This window comes from Mobula birostris, chromosome 10, assembly GCF_030028105.1.
Source record: "Mobula birostris isolate sMobBir1 chromosome 10, sMobBir1.hap1, whole genome shotgun sequence".
Taxonomy (NCBI): domain Eukaryota; kingdom Metazoa; phylum Chordata; class Chondrichthyes; order Myliobatiformes; family Myliobatidae; genus Mobula; species Mobula birostris.
The window spans coordinates 101,095,559-101,119,282 of NC_092379.1; the positions used below are offsets into that span (position 1 = coordinate 101,095,559).

The 23,724-nt window shown below is 39.2% G+C and overlaps 1 protein-coding gene across 3 annotated transcripts in view; it reads right to left on the reverse strand.

The window, feature by feature from the left end:
• LOC140204207 (MORC family CW-type zinc finger protein 4-like) overlaps window positions 1-23,724 on the reverse strand; it is a 153,927-nt gene that overhangs the window by 117,490 nt on the left and 12,713 nt on the right. For all 3 annotated transcript variants that reach the window (XM_072270716.1, XM_072270715.1, XM_072270714.1), the window contains exon 3: window positions 12,320-12,452. In XM_072270716.1, coding sequence (XP_072126817.1) covers window positions 12,320-12,452 — 133 coding nt within the window. The remainder of the gene's footprint in view (window positions 1-12,319; window positions 12,453-23,724) is intronic.

Consider the following 23,724-nt stretch of genomic DNA (forward strand, 5'->3'; position numbering starts at 1 on the left):
GGAGGAAGTCGCAGGCGGAAAAGGCGCTGGACAATTTTTTAAGTGACGGTGGTGCTGAGTGTGCCGGAAAGGGAGTAGAAAATCTCTGTGTTGACGAGACGCCGGTTCTGGATGTCAACAAGAAGGCTGTTGGCGCAGAAAAAGTCAGCCCCCCCCCAAAACGTAATAACGTACAATGTAACACATAACACATAGAGAAATTAACTCTCAACAGTCTGGGTGAATTCTGCTTAATAAAATTAAGGAGTCCCTACAATAATAATAAGTAAGTAAGTAATAAATATCAAGAACATGAGATGATGAGTTCTTGAAAGTGAATCTGCAGGTTTTGGGAACAGTTCAGTGATAGAGCGAGCAAAGTTGAGTGAAGTTATCTCCACTAGTTCAAGAGTCTGATGGTTGAGGGGTAATAACTGTTCTTGAACTTGGTGTTGTGGGTTCAAAGGCTCCTGTACTTTCTTCCTGATGGCAGCAGTGAGAAGGAAGCATGTCCTGGGTAGTGGGGGTTGTTAGAATGGATTTCTTTTTGGGTAGATGATTTGTTAACATTTAAATGACTTTGGCCACCAGACTTCTATTTTAACTGTTTGACAAAGGACTGTGGATTGAGTCCACCACAATGGGCTTCCTCCTAAAAGGTGTGAATACCAGATACTTCTGGTAGTTTGACCTGAAGTTGTAGTTTCGAAGGCAGTATCACCTATACATTATAAATATTAATTGCTTCTACGTTAGCACGGGAAATGCCAAATAGAAGTATCATAGACTTAACTTACATTCCTAAAGACTATGGATACCAACCCAGACATGTTGGCGTCAGAAGGAAAGGATGAAATCCGAAGGTGTGATGTTTGTATATAGCTTCAAAAGGAAGCATTGTCTAAGTATTGTCTATAACTTTTAAGTAGCGATTGCCTTTGTGTTTAGCATATAAATATCGAGCCCACATTTAGCCAGCAGACCTTTCTGCGGAAAGCGTCTCGAGATGCCTGCTGTACTTTGTTGTGTCGAATAAAGAAGCTGCTTTGTATCTACCAGTGACTGTCTCTCCGGTAATTTCATCCACGCTGCAACAGGGGTCCGTCATAATGGATGCTGCTTTCTTGTAACAGATACAAACGTTCTCAATGGGAGAGAGGGCTTTACCCTTGATGGACTGGACTGTGTCCACTATTTTTTGTAGGATTTTCCATTTAAGGGCATTGACGTTTCCATACCAGGCTGTAATGCAACCAGTCATACTCTCCACCACACAACTACAGATGTTTTGCAAGGTTTTAGATATTATGCCAAATCTTCGCAAACTTCTAAGGAAGAAGAAGCATTGCCATGCTTTCTTCGTAATTGCACTTACATGCTGGGCCCATGACATATCCTCTGAAATAGTAACAACCAGGAATTTAAAGTTGCTGATCCTCTCCACCATGGATCCCACTATGAGGACTGGCTCATGAACTTCCGGTTTCCTCCTCCTGAAGTCAATAATCAGCTCCTTGGTTTTGATGACAGTGAAGTAGGCAGGAGTTGATAAGTTTCATCACCAACCGCTCAAAGCATTTCATCACAGTGGATATAAGTGCTACTGGATGATAGACATTGAGGCAGGTTACCACGTTCTTATTAGGCACCGGTATAATTGAATCCTGCTTGAAACAAGTGGGTACCTCAGACTGCTGAACTAAGAGGATAAAGATATCGGTGAACACTCCAGCCAGTTGATCAGCACAGGACTTTATTATTTGGCCAGATGCCCCTACTGGGCCAGATGCTTTCTGTGGGTTCACTCTCCTGAAGGATGCAATCACAATGGCCGTATGGACTAAAATCATGGGATCAGTGGGGGTAGTGAAAGTTCATGAAGGTTCACCATGTTTTGACAGTCAAAGCAAGCAGAGAAAGCATTAAGCTCATCTGGAAGCAAACCCTTGTTATCACCTATATTGCTTGGCTTCATTTGTAAGAGTTAATATCATTCAAGTCCTGCCACAGCTGTCCAGCATCCTTCAGTGATTCAAGTTTAGACTAGAATTGCCACTTCGCCCATAAGATGGCTTTCTGGAGATCATATCTGGACCTCTTGTATATTATTTGGTCACCAGAGCTGAATGCCACTGACCTAACCATCAGCAGATTGTGGATCTCCTGGTTAGTCCATGGCTTCTGGTTGGGGAATTCTCTGAATCAGTGGTCCCCAACGACTGGGCCGCAAAGCATGTGCTACTGGGCCACAAGGAAACAATATGATTTGGCGGTATGAAACGATATGAGTCAGCTGCACCTTTCCTCATTCGCTGTCACGCACTGTTGAACTTGAACGCACGCGAGGTCATCGGTGACCCAAGATGTGCAAAGGAATGGGTCCATGACCCATTTGTGAATGTCCCCAGTGAATCATCCTTGTCAGCGCGGTAAAAAGATCAACTCCTCGAGCTTGCAAATGACGATGGGCTGAAAAGTATGTTTGACATAACATGTCTGCCGGCATTCTGGATCAAAGTCAAGGCTGAATATCCTGAGATAGCCACGAAAGCACTGAAAATGTTGCTTCCATTTCCAACATCATATCACCGCGAAGCAGAGTTTTCTGCAATGAATGCAATGAAAACTAAATTGCAGAATAGACTGGACATAAGGAACCCCTTTCGAGTATTGCTGTCTCCCATCACCCCTCGATAGGACCATCTTGTTGCAGGGAAACAAGTCCAGGGCTCCCACTGATTCAGCGATATTGGTGTGTTGCAATGATTTTATATGTTCATACGAGGAAAATATGTGCTGTGTTTAATATCCAAACGTTACTTAAAGTGTTATGATGCTATTGACTTATAAGTGACTTATAATTCAGTGGTCCCCAACCTCTGAGCCGCAGACTGGTACATTACCGTGAAGAATGCAGCGGTAGCCAGAATGCACCCAGCATATCTTTAAGAAAAAAGCCAAAATAAACACGCTAATTAATTAGGTGCCACCCAGCACATAAATGTCGGCCCAGATCAGAGGCTAATTAATTAGCTTGTTTATTTCGGCTCTTTTCTTAAAGGTGTGCTGGGTGCGTTCCGGCCACCGCTGCACCACTGCATCCTTCGCGGCAATATATCGGTCCGTGGCCCGGAGGCTGGGGACAACTGTTATAATTGACTTATCATTATATTTATGCGAGGAAAATATGCGCCGTGTTTAATATTAAATTCGTTAGATAAACCCTTTTAGAAATGAAATTGAGTGTATTAGCTACTTAGAAGTGACTTATAGTTGACTTATCACTTACATTCCAGTCGTGATTAAGAACCCCTGAACACCTCCCCCACACACCCGCCCCCCCCCCCCCCACCCCCACCCCGGTCGGCTGGTCCGCAAGAATATTATCAATATTAAACCGGTTGGGGACCCTTGCTCTGAATGATTTTGTGGGGTCACACTTGTGTACAGCTGTGCTGAGCATCAGAAACATCTCTGGTGTTATTGAGCATCAGAAGCATTTCCGAACAAAGAATGTTTTTGTCCCACAAAACCATAACATTCATATCAAGGTCCAGGATAATCAGGAGAAGATGGCGGCGCAAAGACAGCGCGCGCGGCCTCTCCGGTGATGACTATCTGTTACCTGTCAAGTAGGGGACCGTGCACAATTCTGATTTGATGGAGACAGATGTGAGTGCATAGCGGAACATCTGGAAAACTTCTGAAATATCTGCTTTACTACCGCTGCTACTGTGTGGCAACTGGAATTTCCGGAGCTGAAGGCCTCGAAGTCCTTGGCTTTGCGTGTTTCAGCGGCCCAGGAGAGGTCGAAGGCACTCTGCAGAGGATGGCGCTCAGGAGGCTGTATCGGAGAGGCTGCTCGGAAGCTCGGAGTTTTCGGATGGATGGACTCAGGGTTGGCTGGGGTCGGCTGCTTCCAAGGTATCGGCAAGTTGACGGTGCCTGGAGGTTTATGGCAGGGAGTTTCTCCCTTTTGCCGTCGCTATCGTGGACTCGGGGACTTCGAGACTATTTTTTTTTACTGTGACTATGGACTGTTCTTCATCAAATTATGGTATTGCTTTGCACTGCTGTAACTATATGGTATAATTATGTGGTTTTGTCAGTGTTAGTCTTTGGTTTGTCCTGTTTTCTGCGATATCACACCAGAGAAACATTGTATCATTTCTTAATGCATGTATGCATTTCTAAATGACAATAAAAGAGGACTGAGTGTTCTCATAATCTAAAGAAAAAGGTCATAACAGACCACAAGACCAAACTGTATAGGAGCCAAGTTTGTATATTTGGCCCATCAAGTCTGCTCCGCCATTCCATCATGGCTGATCCACCTTTCCTCTCAGCCTCAATCACCTTTCTTCACCCCAAATCCCTTCATGCCCCCAGCAATCAAGAATCTATCAACCTCTGCTTTAAATAAACATAAAGACTTGGCCCCCATGGCTGGTTGTGGCAACAAATTCCACAGGTTCATCACTCTTTGACTAAAGAAATTCCTCCTCATCTCCATTCTAAAAAGACAGCGTCTATTCTGAGCCTGTGTCCCCTGGTCTTAAGACTCTCCCACCATAGGAAACATCCTCTCCATATCCACTCTATCAAGGCCTTTCCCCATTTGATAGGTTTCAATTAGGTCATCCCTCATTCTTCTGAATTCCAGTGAATACAGGCCCAGAGCCTTCAAGTGCTTCTCATATGACAAGCCATTCAATCCTGGAATCATTTTCATGAACCTCCTTTGAACACTCTCTAGTTTCAGCACATCCTTTCTAAGGAGCCCAAAACTGCACACAATACTCCAAGTAGGGCCTCACCACTGCTTTATACAGTTTCAACATTACATTCTTGCTTTTACGTATATTCTAGTCCTCTTAAAATGAATGCTAATATTTCATTTGCCATTCTCACCACAGATTCACCTGCAAATTAACTTTCAGGGAATCCTGACAAGGACACAAGGTCCTTTTGTGCCTCAGTTTTTTGTATTTTCTCTTCATTTGGAAAATAGTCAACCCCTTCATTTCTTCTACCAAAGTACATAATCAAACACTTCCAAAATCGGTATTTTGTCTACCACTTCTTTGTCTATTCTCCCAATCTGTCTAAGTCCTTCTGTAACCTCTCTACTTCCTCAAAACTACCTGACCCTCCACCGATCTTCATATCATCAACAGACTTTACAACAAAGCTATCAATTCCATCATCAAAATTACTGACATATAATGTAAAAAGAATCGGTGCCAACACAGATTCCTGTGGACCACCACTAGCCACCAGCAGCCAACCAGAAAAGGCTCCCTTTATTCCCACTCTTCCCCTCCTGCAAATCACACTGCTTTAATCATGCTAAAATCTTTCCAGTAATACTATGGGCTTGTAGCTTGTTAAGCAGCCTCATGTGTGGCACCTTGTCTTCTAAAAATCCAATTACACAACATCAAACGATTCTCCTTTGTCTATCCTATTTGTTATTTCTTCAAAGAATTCTAACAGATTTGTCAGACAAGATTTTCCCTTGAGGAATCTTGACAATGGCATATTTTATCATATTCCTCCAAGTTACCTGAGACCTCATCCTTAATAAACAACTCTAACATCTTCCCAACCATTGTGGGTAAACTAACTGGTCTATAATTTCCTTTCTTCCGCCTCTTTCCCTTCTTGAAGAGTGGAGTGACATTTGCAATATTACAGTCTTCCAGAACCATTCTCAAATCTAGTGATTCTTGAAAGATCATTACTAATGCCACTGCGATCTATTCAGCCACCACTTTTAGAACTCTGGGGTGTACACTATCTGGTCCAGGTGACTTATTTACCCGCAGACCTTTCAGTTTCCCAAGAATCTTCTCCCTTGTAATGGTAACTTCACATACTTCATGAACCTTGCCACTGGAACTTCCACCATGCCACTAGTGTCTTCCACAGTGAAGATTAATGCAAAATATTTATTCAGTTCATCCATTTCCTTGTTCCCCATTACTACTTCTCCAGCATCATTTTCCAACGGTCTGATATCCACTCTCACTTCTCTTTTACACTTTATGTACCTGAAGAAACCTTTAGTATCCTCTTTACTATTACTGGCTAGCTTACCGTCATATTCCATTTTTATTTTCTTAATGAATTTTTTAGTTGCCTTCTATTGGTTTTTAAAAGCTTCCCAATCCTCTAACTTCACACTAGTTTTTGCTCTATTATACGCCCTCTCTTTAGCTTTAACTTCTCTTGTTAGCCATGGTTGTATCATCCTGCTTTCAGAATACTTCTTACTGCAGTATATATTCTTCGCCTTCTGAACTGCTTCCAGAAATTCCAGCTACTGTTGCTCTGAAGTCATCCACACCAGTGTTCTCTTCCAATCAATTCTGGCCAACTTCTCTTTCATGTCTCTGTAATTTCTTTTAATCCACTGCACTACTAACACATCTGACTTTAGCCTCTCCTTCTCAAATTTCTGGGTGAATTTGATCATACCGTTTGAATCTTCCTGATGTGGCTGATTTTTTGGCTTTGTGCTTAGGCTCATGTGTTGTTTATTTTGTGCCTATAAGCTGTGTGCCTTGTTGTTTATATCTGTGTTTCTTGTATTTGTGATTTTAGCTACCTGTTATGGATTGTACAGCACTTTGGTCAACATGCGTTTGTTTTTAAATGTGCTTTATAAATAAATTTGACTTGACTTGACTCGACTCTCCCATAAGGATTCTTTTACCTTAAGCCCTATAATCAATTCTGCTTCATTGCACAACACCCAATCCAGAATAGCTGATCCCTTCGTAGGCTCAACCATGAGTTGGTCTAAAAAGCCATCTCGTGGGCCTTTTAAAATTTCCCCCTCCTGGAATCCTGCACCAACCTATTTTTCTCATCTACCTGCACAATGAAATCCCCCATAACTATTGTAACATTGCCCTTTTAGCATGTATTTTCTATTTACCATTGTAATTTGTAGACCAGATCCTTATTACTGTTTGAGGGTCTGTTTACAACTCCCATCAGGGTCTTTTTACTCTTGCCGTTTCTTAGCTCTGTCCAAAATGATTCAACACCTTCTGATCTTACGTCACTGCTTTCTAATGATTTGACTTCAATTTTACTAACAACACCACCCTCTCTGCTTTTCTGCAAGTTCTTTTGATACAATTTGTATCTCTGGACATTAAGCTCCCTGAAATAATCTTCTTTCAACCATGATTCAGTGATGCCTACAAAATCATACATGGCAATCTGTAACTGTGCTGCAAATTCATCTACCTTATTTTGTATACTGTGCACATTCAAATATAACACTTCAGTAATAATTTGCATCAAATGAATCTAATTTTAAGTTACACACACAAAATGCTGGAGGAACTCAGCAGGCCAGGCAGCATCTATGAAAAAAATGTACAGTCGATGTTTTAGACTGAGATCTGAAACGTCAGCTGTAGTTTTTTCCCGTGGGTGCTGCCTGGCCTGCTGAGTTCTCCAGCATTTTGTGTGTGTTGCTTGGATTTCCAGCATCTACAGGCTCTCTCTTATTTTTAAGTTAGCATGTTTTTAAAGAGTAGACAAAAGAAAATAGGTGCAAACATTACTTCCAGTTATTTTAGTTGTGCTACCCAAAAGATGGCTCCTTCAGACGAAAATAGTCCATGTTCTGTGTTGTTCAAATTTCATCTGCTGGACCTATCTGTTGTTGGTTATCATTGGAAAGTGAGGGTATTCAGCCGCCAACCTGGCCTGAAGCTTTTAGCCCACTTCTAGAAAAAGGCAAATCAAGAAAATGTAGTCTTTAAGATATTACCAAACTAATGATCAATTAAAACTGTTTTTATGAGGCAGGATCTAGATAAATGAACGGCTGGTTCTCCTTCTCACTATTATTTTGCATCTGTTATATGGCAAGATATTTTTCAGGGTTAACATGAAACAAACACAAGATTTACATGCCACATTCAGGTATTGTCAAGTCAAGTCAAATTTATTGACAAAGCACATTTAAAAACAACCCATGTTGACCAAAGTGCTGTACAAACCATAACAGGTAGCTAAAATCACAAATACAAGAAAACACAGATATAAACAACAAGGGACACAGCTTATAGGCACAAAATAAACAACACATGAGCCTAGGCACAAGCCAATAATCAGCCACATCAGGAAAATTCAAATGTTAGTGAATAAAGGTAAGTTTTGAGCCTGGACTTAAAAGAGTCAATGGAGGCGGCAGATTTGATAGGGAGGGGAATGCTGTTCCACAGTCTAAGGGCTACAACAGCAAAGGCGCGGTCACCCCTGGACTGAAATTTAGACCATGGGACAGCCAGGAGCCCCAAGTCAGCCGACCTGAGGGACCCGGAAGTAGAATAAGGGGTTAGAAGGTCTGCGATATAGGGACCAGCCCATTTAGGGCTTTATAAACAAACAAAAGATCCTTAAAATTAATTCTAAACCGTACTGGTAGCCAGTGGAGAGAGGCCAGGATAGAAGTAATATGGTCCTTCTTCCGGGCACCTGTCAGGAGCCTGGCTGCGGCATTCTGGACCAGTCGTAGGTGGAAAAGGGACGACTGATGAATCCCAGTATACAGTGAGTTGCAGTAGTCCAAGCGGGAGGGTATAAGGGCATGGATGACTTTCTCGAGATCTTTGAACGAGAGAAACGACTTGATTTTGTCAATAGTACGAAACTAGAAAAAACTGGCTTTTACTACTGAATTAACTTGCTTGTCAAACTTAAAGGCAGAATCAAATATCACACCAAGGTTTTGACATGGGGTTTGACAAGGGTGGACAGGTTACCAAGACTGTTGGTAATCACTTTGTGCCTCCAATGCTGAAAAACAATCTTGGGAAAAGACAGCTGAAGCCAGAAAATTGAAACATTTTAATTCTTTAAATAACAAGGTTCCCTGGCACAGAACATCAGAAACGGCATCCTAGATATAATTAAATGGCTGACATTCCAAAGACTGTTCATCCTTACCGTAGGAGTGATCTTGTATGTTCAGCAAGTTGTAATACAAGAGATAAACTGCTGAACTCTGCCCCTGATTCTTAGCCACTGGGAGCATGGTGGGAGGAAGGTGTGTGGAGGCAGTGAGCAAAACCAGTTCTGATTTTGGAATTTAGGAGTACTTTTCCACTCAGATACTAAAGGCTTCAAAGACTTAAAAAGGATTTAGATGAATTTTCTTGAAGATGAGTTTTGCATACTTATATCACACTTTATCACACAGGCACAGAATTCACCAAATTCTGCTTAATAATTCTAATCAAACCTGTATATTTCACCTTACTTTGTAAAAAAATAACAGCTTATTATCCGAATTAAATTTCATCTTATTGTTGCCTTATCAGGCTTTGCAAAGATTAAACAAACATATGATAGATCTTTACTTAGGTATCACTTATTTTGCATCCCACTACCATACAATACGGCTGTTCATCAACTGCCACTAAAGCAAGACACAGGCTGCGGTTATGAGCAACCAGGAAGAGTCACTGGGAATTCCAAGCTTGTAGCAGTGATGCTAACAGGCCCTTCTTATAAATGTCTCCCTTTTATTTTATAAGCCATGAAAGAAGGTAATTGCAATGGATCCTTATTTTTAAAAAGGATACAATGGGTTTCACTGAAAATAATAAGCACTGCACTTATGCTGAAGAGATGGGATATCACATCTGTTTCTCTGCCAGCATTGCATGGGCAACATGACACTCCTGCAGTTTTGTCTAGGTTATGAACTCATGACCAAAGCTTCCAAATCAAAAAGGAGTGGTGGCAACTGAGGCAAATGCCATGTACTGCTCTCTTAAAGGCAATAAGTGATCTATTTACTGACCTTAAGTAGAAACAAATTAGAATAAAATACACTAGTCACAGGGAAAACTCTACAAAACACTGAAAACATTTGCTTGCATTAACCTACATAGTCAAATGAAGTGGATGATAAATTCCCCCCAAAAAGCAAATAATATCAGTTATTTCAGACCTGGCAATCTGTAACAATTTGATTACGTGCTAATTTACTCTTATCAACCCTCTCTCAGTGCTCTGTAGTGAATTGCTTAACCTAATTAGTAAAGAAAAGTTGGATATTAAAAGTTTGTTTCACATTGTTTGTTTGCATTAGTAAGATACGTCTCAAGTATGTGTGATGCCCTCAAAAGCACTACTGATTCTTCAGTTTAATATTTGAATATATTTGCAAGCACAACAATGAGATTGCAACTTTACTACCGAAACATTTTAAGTTTATAACTGCCCTGCCTTAGTATACAGTATGCCCCTTGGAATTTTAACATATTTAATGGAATTTTATTTATTATTGCGTACATTAATCATTATATATGATTTACCATGTTGTGTTCCAATGTGCTACATTATGTAACATTTTATTTACCATCCTATCTTCTGCTGTGCTGCAATGCATTGCATTCTACTTCACTACATTTAGTCTGTATCATGAGCTTTATGTTGGTCCACAGCAGAGTTGATCATTAACTTCACCAAAAATACAACTGGTGTCTTTTTCAGGGAATGATTGCTTAAAATATATCTTAGAACTTGTGATCCTCTGTACAATGAGTTTCAGTTTCTGTTCTGCCAAAATTTGCCAAGAGTGGATTAAGCACCATATACTCTCCAAGGTGGAAGAAATTCTGGAGAATCATTGTATTAAGTAGTTTTGCATTAATGAAATCTCTTCTTTGGTTTTCAAATGGGTGCTCCCTATCTTTTATGAGCAACTAAAATTTACATTAACATGCACAACTAGGGTTTGGTATGTATGTGTGTGTTAGGGGTATGGGGCGGGAGCAGGCACAAAATTGCTCAAAATTTTGGCTCAGTCATTTGGGTCGGAAAGCATTATTGGACATTGGAACCTGCTCAGGCAGGGTCCCCTCAGATAACAATGAAGCAGGCCTCAAAGAGAAATTAATAATTGCTATGCCTTTAATTATATACACCATTCTACATTATGTTAGTTTTGCTGTACACCGCATCATTGGGAATGGTTCTTGAATTCCCTTTGCACATCTTCATAATATTTGTTAATAAGAAGAACAGAATTCACAGAGCAGTACAAATATTATTTCTAAGTAGTAAATAATGAGCAGAAAATTTATTAGATTCATCATATAGTCAATATTTGAATGTACGGTATGAATGTATGTGACAAGAATAGGGATGTAGTTAATATAGGAAAAATCTCACACGATAATACACATATTAAGGGATTTGTTGAAGAAGGTGTAGACCACAGATACATCACTGAGGAAAATATTAAAATTCCTGGTCTTCACTCATTCAAATGGCAATATCAAAAGATAAAATGCATTCAAAATTAATACCGTAAGATGGAGAAAATTAAACCACCAATTACCAGAATGCATTTGAGTGAGTTAATAACCAAAAACATGTGGGTTGTTAGAAAAATCACCCAAGCATGAACTGAATAAAATGTAAAGGTTCTCTTCTGAAATAATCCAGTGAATTGTATAAAACTCAGTGGCTACATTCTATTTTAGCTGCTACCATCCGGGAACCAGTACCACAGCATAAAAGCCAGGACCAACAGGCTCCGGGACAGCTTCTTCCACTAGGCCATAAGACTGATTAACTCATTCTAATTTGAGTGTACTCTATGTTAAACTGACTGTTCTATTTATTATAAATTATTATAAATTACTATGATTGCACATTGCACATTTAGACGGAAACATAATGTAAAGATTTTTACTCCTCATGTATGTGAAGAATGTAAGAAATAAAGTCAATTCAATTCAATAAGGATACATTAATACCTTTACATACTTCTTTGTAAATTAACAAATTACGGATATTTAGTACCAAATCAAACATAAAGCAATGTGCACTATCCGTGGATAACTCTATTTTGAATCCTACATATTGGACCACATTTAATTGGCAAGTTTTGTTTTGGCTGGTTGCCTCGTCCTAGAGAATGTTTCTTTCTCAGGACATGGATGCTGCTGGATACAGGCTATGCTGCCCTTGAGAACGTGATCTCTCCGAAACTGCTACAGTCCAAATGAACAATGTATTCACACAAAGTTGCTTAGTGAGGGTAGCAGTAGTGTAAGAAAGAGCTTTGTAACAGAATGAAAATTGTGTTATAAATAAACAATGAGGGTTCTGTTCTCCACTATATTTTACCTGAGGTTCCATTCTAAACCACATGTGATCTGCTATTCATCTAATTAAGTTTACAATTTTGAATTCAACTTTGAATGATATTCTTACTTTGTAAACTTCATCCCTTATTTTCTTTGTGATTGTATCTACATAAAATGGGATTCATTTTGTTCATCCTTAAGCACTCTACCTCAACATTTTGTGTAGTTTAATTGGAGTCATTCCATTCCCATTATCAGTGAAGATCAGGCACAGCTCATTTTTAATTTCAGTCACGTCAATCCACATTTGTTTGGCACACACTCCTGGATCACATGCATTATCTGGAATAGAAAAGGGACTCATCATTAAAGCAGTTACTGGCTTTTAGCAGCAGAAAGTGGTCGGGCAATAAACTGAAAATGTATAAATTCTCATTAACATTTGTTACCCATCTACCACTGTGCCTCAATTGCTCCTTAAATAGAATCCATCCATTATTGTATCAAAACTCTGTACCTTTAAATATTTATTATAAATGCTTGTAATTGCTTGAAGACATTCATTTATATTACATAAGTTTGAAGCTCAATGGAATTACTAAGTAGTCCTTTATTTTCCTTTTAAATTCTTCCGTTACTCTCCTGAAGCTCTTAGCTAATGCTGAGATTAATCCCATGGATGCAAGTAATCTGTGGATGCCTCCTCTCACTTGGTAAACATCAGCAGGCTAGTTGGTCACAGTTGAACTCCATAGTAGGGTTTAATCCTGTGGCTGTGGTATGTAAAATAAAACTTCTTCTGTGTTTGTCAGGCTTAAATTATTGCCTTCCACCACAAATGTCAAAATTTAATGTAGTGATTAAAAATGTTGAAATAAAGAAAATCAACCAAGGCTTGAAAGAAGGGCCTATTTCGATTTTTATCCCAGCAGTTCCATGGCAGGTGAAAAAGCTAATAAAATATGTTTTAATCTTATAAAACTTAATTAACTTCTATATTCTGCCTTAATGAATGTCTTTTTATAAGGGATCTTCCCCAGTAATCCCAGAGTCTAGCAAAATGTAAGTGATCCTACATAAACGAAACAAAATGAAATTATAATGCATATAGTTCCGCTAGCACCCAGAAACAAACCAAAAAATAATTTGAAAATAGATATTCTTTCTGTTCCCCTCACCTCTTACAAAGACTCTATTCCTTTCCTAAGTTTCCTGTTTTTACGAGATCTGCTGGTATGCTCTTTGTACTGAGGATTTTTTTTTCCTTTAAGAAAATACTGTTCAAAAATGTACTCTCCTTTCCTAGTTGAGATCTCTAACCAACTCCGTACTATTTCCTATGTCTCCAGTCTCCTTGCCACGACAAAAGACTTCTAGTTTAGCGGAAGGACACATTCTATCTTACTAACCTCTCAGCTTGATAGGTCACTACGTAATAGTTCTGCTTGGTATAATTTGAACAGTATGGAAATGTTCCCCTTCCTTCTCTAGATCTAGAAGTGACTGCACTGTGAAATTACTTTTCTTTTAAACATCTCCACCAAGAATGGACTTTCCAGCCTGTCTTAAATTTGCCTTGTCTGCCGACCTATATCTTTTTATTGTGATTTGGGTTTTTTTTTTCTATTTCATTAAGGATCTTATGATACTTTGATGCAATTTATTTTATGGACAATTACTAGTTAGGAAGGCACCTTGGTCCATCCTCCCACACTGGCTCTGAAATCTATCCCAATACTGAAGTGCTTTTCCCCCATAATGTATCCTCCACCACATCCTCTGAAAGACCATCAAATGAGATCACCCTAGATATGAAGAAAAATTTCATGATATAAATTTACCTGGTTACTTTTAGTAGATAGGACGTATGACCCTAGTTCTCTTATTTTTAACCCTTAAGTGCATCCACTCTATCTCGGTGACTTGAAATGGACGCAGTGCTAATAATGCTGAATACTGTTGGATTTGATTACCTTTTCAAGAGTAATTACTGATTTGGAATAAATACTGACTTTGCCAATGAAGCATTTATGCTTAATTTTTCAAGTCAACTTGGAACTCAATGAGAAACAGTAATGTTTCCTTACCCAACTATCCTTGCTGCACAACAAATAAACTTCTGTGAAGAACTCTACAAAATCCATCCTAAATACAAAGTGTGATGCTTAACAAAGCACACCTATGGTATCACTTCATCAAAACCACTGAGTTTAGTTAGTTCAGCAGAATGCTCTCATTTGTAATCAATACTGGCAGCTGTTGCAAAGTTATTATTTAACCTAAATTTACACTTGTTAATGAATTCCATTACTTTATACAGCATTGAAACAGAACTAATATGCACGTAGTTGTTGCTTACTTTGACATAGTTTAGATATACTGGTAATACTTCTATGGTACCCATCCTATGATTCCCACAAAATAATAATCATGTCTCAGTGATCAACTATAATAAAATCTATCTTCATGATTCTTTAATTGACACACAACAATCAGTCTTATGTTCAACTTGTACTAAATCAACATGAGTTCCTTGAATTACAATACTCAGATATGTAGATGTAAGGCATCCAAATGTGAAGCAACCAGGTTTCAACATTAGTATTAGAAACATAATAATCTCTGTTGATATAACAATACAGTCAACATCCTAATTTCTTCACAATTCCTCCTTGCCACTATGAAAATTGAAGCTACTGTTCCAATTTAATGAAGATATCAGTGAATTGAAGTATCATCACAAAGGCACAGAAGCACACAAAGAACTTGCAACAACCTAATTAATGCCTCTTCCAAAGGCAATCTAATTGTTTTTTCACAAATTTTTCTTTCCCATTGGTTACCTAATAAATAAGCACCACAAAAGCCACTGAGCTTAGTTTGTAACGAGATCTCTATTGCACTTAAGAGACATGGAGCTACTGAGTTTTATGCAGCATGAAAACATGCCCTTTTGCCAACTGTCAATGCTAAGTTGTTTACTTGAGCTAGTCCCTTTTCCCTGTATTTGGTTTATAAGCCTCTGAACCTTCCCTATCTTGTCCCTGTCTAAATGTATTTTAAACAATGTAATTGTGTCTGCCTTGACCACCTCCTCTCATTCCATATACTCACTGCCATCTATGTGAAAAAGTTGGCCCTTGGACCCCTTTTAAATCTTTCCTCATTCACCTTAAACCTATGCCCTCCAGTTTTCGACTCAACTATGCTGGTAAAAAGACTGTGACCATTCACCTTACCTGTGCACTTTATGATTTTATAAACTTCTATAAGGTCACCCCTCAGCCTCCTTCACTACAGGGTAAAGAAGACCTTGTCTAACTTAACTAGTCTTTTCTCATAGCTCAAACCCTTCAATCCCAATCACATCCTCATGAATCTTTTCTTATACCCTTTCCAGCTATGCCAGGCAACCAAAACTGCACACATTATTCCAAAGGCAAACCCATCAACTGTACAACTGTAACATACTGTTCTAACTCTTGTATTCAGTGCCCTGATTGTTGAAAGCAAGCATGCCAAACATTTTCTTCACCACCCTGCAGCTTCAGGGAACTCTGTTCTACAACACTTTCCAGGGCCCTACCACTTACTCTGTAGCAACATCTTGCACTTGCTGGAGATAAAGAATGGGCCATTCTTTGGCCCATTTCCAAAGTTGATCTGATCCCCTTGTAACCATAGATAACACTCTTCACTGTGCACTACACCACCAATATTGGTTTTCTCTGCAAACTTACTATGTTAACAGCATTGTCATCCAAATAATTTATGTAATACCGTACCGATCCCTGCGGCACATCACTGGTCACAGGCCTCCAATCTGAAAAACAACACTTCACAGCCACCCTCTGCTTCTCTCCATTGGACCAGCCTACCATGCAGAACCTTGTTAAAATCCATTGCAGGACATTTCTAGTGCCCAGTTCTTGACAATTCTCTTGGTTATTTCTTCAAAAAAGACAGTGTAAGTTTTTGAAAAAAAAAATCCATTACCACTTGTTAAATAACTTACTTCTCATGGTGCCTTAGTGGTAATCTTTGGTTGGCCTCACATTGGGGACCAATGCAGCATTATCAGACTCTTTTCTACCTCTTCACTTTCAGTACATGGATAGCACTGTAATCCCAATTAACATATGGAGCATGCTATTCAGGCCTGATGCTGTAATGAAGCCCAAATGCAGTACTGGGTCTGGCTGGACTACTCCATACGGGGACCAACTATCATTATGTTTTTAAAACCCTCCCTGTCCCATCATGCTTTCCCTCTTCCCCATTTTATTTCCCACCATTTCTCTCCTCCCTAACCGTTTCCCTCATCTGTATGGCAGCCTTTAACAACACTGAACTACTTCCTAATAAAAAGCGCATAAACGAAACAACTGCTTAGTGCAGCTGTGGTCTGAGCACAAGGCGCGTTTTAACACTTCTTAAAGTGAGCAAACCACAATAATGATCTCTTAAAGCAAGAATGTACCAATTTCACAATTATTTTGGTGCCCCCATTTTGGCACTACAGCAAAGCATAGTGTCCAGTCAGTGTACAAAAACTGAGTGACAATTTCTGAGCAAATGTGTGTGAATGCTGTGTTGTTACTGCTCAAATAGTGTTGCATTCTGTTGCTATAGTAACAAGGCAGAAGTTCAAAATTCATCAAGGCCAGATTATGAAGGTGAATTCAATGCGTCTAGTGTTTAGTGATCCATGCAAAATGCTGAGCTGGTAGAAAAACCTAAATGGTCAACTAATATCCCTCGGGTCACTAAGACGTGACTCCAGTACCAGAACTTTGAAACAAATTTTCAGGGCATTCTCTAATACAGTGGTCCCCAACCACCGGGCCGCAAAGCATGCGCTACCGGCTGTGAGGAACGATATGAGTCAGCTGCACCTTTCCTCATTCCCTGTCACGCAATGTTGAACTTGAACATAGAGTTGCCAACTGTCCCGTATTTGCCGGGACATCCCGTATATTGGGCTAAATTGGTTTGTCCATACTGGACTGCCCTTGTCCCATATTTCCCCCGCTAAGGTAGAGCATTCCTATGAAACCTTTCATGCCGAAATGGCGTAAAGCGCAGAAGCAATTACCACTAATTTATATGCGAAAAACTTTTCAGCGTTCCCAGACCCAAAAAATCACCTACCAAATCATACCAAATAACACATAAAACCGAAAATAACACTAACATATAGTAAAAGCAGGAATGATATGATAAATACACAGCCTATATAAAGAAATAATGTATGTACAGTATAGTCGGGAAGATTAAGTCAAAACTGATTTGTGGAAAAAAAAAATCGGCATGTATGCGCATGCGCACACAGGTGCCCGCGCAAGGCTTCATGGTCATGGTAGCCTTTCTCGGGGTAAACGCTGTCCCGTATTTGACTGTTACTTTTGTCCCTCATTTGGGAGTGAAAAAGTTGGCAACCCTAACTGTAAGAGACATGTTGAGGTGAGTTTAACCCTACTTGAACACCCCGCCCCCCCCCTGCCCGGCAAGAATATTGTCAATATTAAAATGGTCCGCGGTGCAAAAAAGGTTGGGGACCCCCGCTCTACTAGGACATGACACTGTGTTTTTCAAATGGTTGTATCTTGGGAACTACTTTTTCTACAGTTCTCAGTTTCTATGGTATAAATATGAATATATTCTGAAGTATATGTAAGACTTTCATAATTCCTGTAGTTACCAGGGACTCCAGTATCCCTGGTAACAACATTTACATGAAATGCATTGCGTGTTCCTTGCAGACCATGTTAAAGAACTGGATCTGCAGCTGGATGACCTTCAGCTCACATGAGAGAATGAGGAGGTGATAGATAGGAGCTACAGTAAGGTAGACACACCCAAGTTGCATCAGGCAAGTACCTGGGTGACTGTCAGGAGAGGGAAAGGAAAAGGGCAGCCAGTGCAGAGTACCCCTGTGACCATTGGCTTCAATAATAAGTATACCACTTTGGATACTCTTGGGAAAGACAATCTATCAGAGGAAACCCATAGCACCTGGATATCTGACACTGAGTCTGGCTCTATGGCTCAGAGGGAATATAGGGGGAGAAGAGAGGTGCAGTCGTGAAAGGAGACTCCATAGTTAGAGAAGACAGGAGATTCTGTGGACGTGAAAGAGACACATGGATGGTATGTTGCTTCACAGGTGCCAGGGTCAGGAATGTCTTAGATTGGGTCCACAGCTTTCTAAAGGGGGAGGGTGAGCAACCTTAAGTCATGGTATATATCAGTACCATCAACAAACATTGGAAAAGGGAGTAGGTCACAAACAGGGAATATAAGGAGTGAGGAAGAAAGCTGAAAAGCAGAACACTACTAGAGCTTGGGATGTTAGAGTTTGGGGTTCAGTTCCGATATCCTCTGTAAGTAAGTTTCTACATTCCTTCCTGTGTGTGTGTTTACTCCAGGTGCTCAAGTTACTTCCCACAGTCCAAAGACGTGCTGGTTAGAAGGTTAACAGGCCATTGTAAATTGTCCCATGATTAGGCAAGGGTTAAACTGGAGGGTTGGTGGGCATGGTTCGAAGGGCTGGAAGGGCCTGTTCCGTGCTGTATCTCAAAATAAGTAAATAAGGACTAGAAAATAAAAGCAAGTATGTGATGCTGAGACTTTGTAAGGCATTGGTCATATGCAATTTGAGTAATGTGAACAGTTTTTGATCCCTTACCAAAGCAAAGATGTGTCGGCATCGGATAAGATCCAGAGGAGGTTCCAAGAATGATTCTGGGAATGGAAAGATTGTGGAGAGTGGATGTGGAGAGGATGTTTCCTAATGTGGGGAAACCTAGGACCAGAGGGCACAGCCTCGGGATAGAGGAATGTCCATTTACAACAAAGATGAGAAGGAATTTTTTTTGAAAGAGGATATGGAATCTGTGGAATTAATTGTGCTATGGAGGCTAAGTCACTGGGTATATTTAAAGCAGAGGTTAAGAGATGCTTGATTATCAGGGCATCAAAGGTTACAGAGAGAAGGCAGGAGAATAGGGTTGAGAGGGATAATAAATCAACCATGATGAAATATGGACCAGACTCAATGGGCCAAATGGCCTAATTCAGCTCCTTTGTCTTATGGTCTTATAAATTAAGAGATATTCATAATTGTAATCTACAACCACAGCTTATAGTTACAAAATACCTTCAAACACATTTCACTGGAATTGATTCGGATAGTAAGCATTTAACTTTTGGAGAACAAATAGAAGAAAGGAGGAGAAAGAAAAGAAGAGTCAGAGATATTGCAGGACAGAATTTCAAACTTTGCTGGAGAAAACTAGCAATGGTAGGGTGAAAGCAACTGGAGTAATATAGATATCTATACCTGCTAAACCATAAAATAATTTGACTGTTCAGCAGTTTGGTGAAAAAGGATGAAAAGCAGAATGTAAGACTCATGACAGAATAACCTCAGAGCAATGAAATGAAAATGGAAATTGCTGAAGAGATCCAAAGGACAACCATTAAGGTGTGTCCTTTAATGACAGTTATAAAAAATCTCTCCTACTCCACTTCATGCCAACGCTATTTCACTATGTGGAACTTGGACATCACAAGACCAGCATTACTCAGGCTCAGTTTATGTCAGTATCACTAATTATTCGTAGGCTGATAAAAGTGCTGGAAATATGATGTATATATGAAAATATAGACTGCTCTCAAATTAAACATTGTTAAAAACCCAATTTGGCTACACTTTCTCTATGTGTTGCAAGGCCCACAAAACTGTCATGATATCTTCAAAAAAAAAAAACAGCATTATGTAGCCATGGCCTAGCTCTGATTTGCAATAGTCTAACTTCTGAACTTCACTCAGAAATGTCTAAAGTATTCAAACTATTGAAGACTTAGAAGAAAATCAGTTTCAATTTTAATTTTATTGAAGTGCCTACAATTTTCCGTATTTTCCAATAGTTTCAAAGAAATGTTTTGAATTTTTTTTTCCCTAGTCTGAGCTGAAGATCAGAAACCTCAATCAGAATATAACTATATCTCAAGAGGTAACACACTGGCACTACCTAATTGCCCAGGATTATCTCCAGGAATGACAGCACTATTTGAATTAGTTTAAAATGGGTCATGTGTTCATGAAAGTTTTTCTGGGCTGGGGATCAGGCTGAGAGTATTTCCAATTTCCAATTAGGATATCACCATAAGGTTCAAAGTGGAGTGAATGCAATGAGTGCCTGTGAAATCAGTCATTTAGCAGGCTGTGTAAGCAGTATGATTGCTCAGTACTGAGGTATGGCACTCAGGGACACACCCTGCTAGCACAGAGGCTGTCAGCCATTGCTAGGGATTAACAGTTACTGCACCACATGTTGACAGATTGTCCCGTTTCCAGTGCTCCCTCAATATCTCCTCTTGAAAGTTTTTGTCTCTTCTCTCCAGGTGCAGAGCTCTCCCAGGTGTGGTGCAGGAATAAACAGAGGAGGATACAACAGCATTCAATCAGAGATGAAGAAGACCACCTTAGAAACTGGACAGTCCGTAAATTGATGGACAGAGGCAATGGACCACATTCATTTTGCCAACCATCTCAGCACTGAGACACTTGCACCACTTGCCACAGCCTACCCAAAATTAATCTTCACAAGCATACTCAGCACACTTGCCTCCATGTCTCACTCCACAAACTGAACCCAATTAAAAGTGAAATTCAATAAAGTAATTATCTTTGTTAAAAAGTAATTTGTAAATTGAAAAGTGAATTACAGAATTTTCGACTGTATTTCACGGCCATAAAGTAAAAAAAAAGTATTATTAGTATATTAATAAAGTATACCTAAAGTTCAAAAATTTCTTATTCTATATTTGATACTCAGCCAGTAAAATACAAATATATTTTAGGACAATAATAACTGCTGCAGTCTTCGCGATTCTGATGTTTTGCAATCATTAATTCACAATAATAGGACAAAAATGTGACAACTTTTTAAACTGGCAACAACCCAGCAAACCAATATTGTGTAAGAGGAAGGAAAATTATGCTTTCCTAATTCATACCAGTATGCCTGCAACATCCAGTATGAACTGTAAATATTATAAAATAGCTCATTTAACTAGCTGTCCAAAACTGAAAACACTCAATTCAATCATTCTAATTACTGCATTGTTGGTATTTACATAACGGATATCTTATTCAATGCCCTGAAATAAAAACAGGAATCCGAGTCTGCAGAATAAAAAACTCATTTTTACTTGTTTAACAAATTGGTATCAATGATGTAGAGGGAAAATAGTTGACTTTCAACATATTGGCATAACATTGAAATTATGTTGCTTTAAGATTCAACTTTAATTAATACTTTCAGATTAAGCAAAGATAAGAATAACTGTATTCCAGTGATTCATAATTCAAATTATCATTTAAAAAGCAACTGCATTTGGGAAGAGAATGTTTGGAATGTAATTGTACTGATACATGTTATAATCAGAGATCAAGGAGAGTGGCATGATAACATTTAAAGTATCAATAACTTTTTTAAATCTTAATTTAAAAAAAAGTTCAACTAAAAGAACATTTTATCTGTACAACTCTGCTTCATTAAACTCTAATCACACCATAATAGTGTGAAACTAACATTTTCAACCAAGTCCAGAGACTATGGGTGAAATTGTAAAGCTGCAGACATTTCATTAATGTGTTTCCAGAATATTTATTAAAAATATTGTTGTCAGAAACGATGGCCAGGCACAGATGCCAAGGGTAGTGTGAGGGTATTTTATCAACAGGGAGATGCAGCATTTTTTTGATGTGCAATAAACAATAAGACTTTTGGGAAGTGTTAATTTTATAGCAACATTAATGAAACTACCAAGATCAAATACATGTGATAAAGAAAATAGTTGCAAAATTTGCTGTTTTTCAGGTCTGTTATCAAAATATGAAGTCAACCAGTATGAGGCGTGAAACCATTTTCTCAGAAACCATTTACAGTTCAGAAGCATGAGAAAATCTGCAAATGCTGAAAATCCAAAGCAACATACACAAAATACTGAAGGAACTCAGCAGGTCAGGCAGCATCTATGGAAAAGAGTAAACAGTTGATGTGAGAGAATTTGATAGGAGAGGAGAGTAGACGATAGGAGAAAGGGAAGGAGGAGGGGACCTGGGGGAAGAAATAGGCAGGTGAGAAGAAGTAAAAGGTCAGAGTGGAGAATGCAGGAAGTGGAGGTGGGCGATTTTGTTCACCAGAGGGAGAAATCAGGTTGGAGGGTACCTGTTAGAATACAAGGTATTCTCTTCCACCCTGAAGGTGGCCTCATCTTCGCACAAGAGAAGGCCATGAATCAACATGTCAGAATAGGAATTAAAATGTTTGACCACCGGGAAGTCTCGCCTGTGGCAGGTGATGCAGAGGTGCTTGATGAAGTGGTCTCGCAATTTGACAGCTTTCCAATTTTATATAAATATTCAGAGGACCTGTTACCCTATTTGAAACTGTGCCCATACAGTAATAAGAAAAACGTAGTTTTCCATGATGTGGAATTCTGGGGGGGGGGGGGGGGGGGTCACTTGTGTAGAAGTGGAAACAAAGGTTAGTCTGACTATATGTACACTTGGCTTTTTAACATGCAACAATTCATTGCTGGGTTTTTTTTGAAAGGGCTATTAACTGCATCAATGATTAAAATTGGTATCAAAATTATTCAGTGCACTTCCTAAAATTCTTCCTTAATAGATTGAAGCCAAGATATTACGACTATGAGATCTCTTGAACGAGCATCAGCTTCCATTGAAAACAATAAATTCAAGAATTAGCATTCCCTATTACTTCAGATGCAAGTAAAGCACTATGTGAAGAAGTAACACTACACTACAAGCAAAAGGCATGAGTGAGCAATTAAAAGGTTCAACATTTAAGCGGTGCTTGAGAAGTATAAATAAATCTCATATGGAATTTCAGCAATAGCATTATGGATAGTGGAATTTTAAAATACAGTGGCATGCAAAAGTTTGGGAACCCCTGGTCAAAATTTCTGTTACTGTGAACAGTTAACTGAGTAGAAGAGGAACTGATCTCCAAAAGTCATAAAGTTAAAGATGAAACATTCTTTTCAATGTTTTAAGCAAGATGAGTGTATTATTTTTGTTTTGTACAACTTTAAAGTGAAAAAAAGGACAGGAGCACCATGCAAAAGTTTGGGCACTTTTCAAGAGAGTTGAGCTCTCGAATAACTTTTACCAAGGTCTCAGACTTTAATTAGCTTGTTAGGGCTATGGCTTGTTCACAGTCAGTGTTAGGAAAGGCCAGGTGATGCAAATTTCAAAGCTTTATAAATACCCTGCCTCCTCAAACCTTGTTCCAACAATCAGCAGCCATGGGCTCCTCTAAGCAGCTGTCGAGCACTCTGAAAATTAAAATAAGTGATGCCCACAAAGCAGGTGAAGGCTATAATTATAATAAGTTAGCAAAGCGTTTTCAGGTAGCCATTCCCTCAGTTCGTCATGTAATTAAGAAATGGCAGTTAACAGGAACGGTGGAGGGCAAGTTGAGGTCTGGAAGACCAAGACAACTTTCCGAGAGAACTGCTCGTAGGATTGCTAGAAAGGCAAATCAAAGCCCCCATTTGACTGCAAAAGACATTCAGG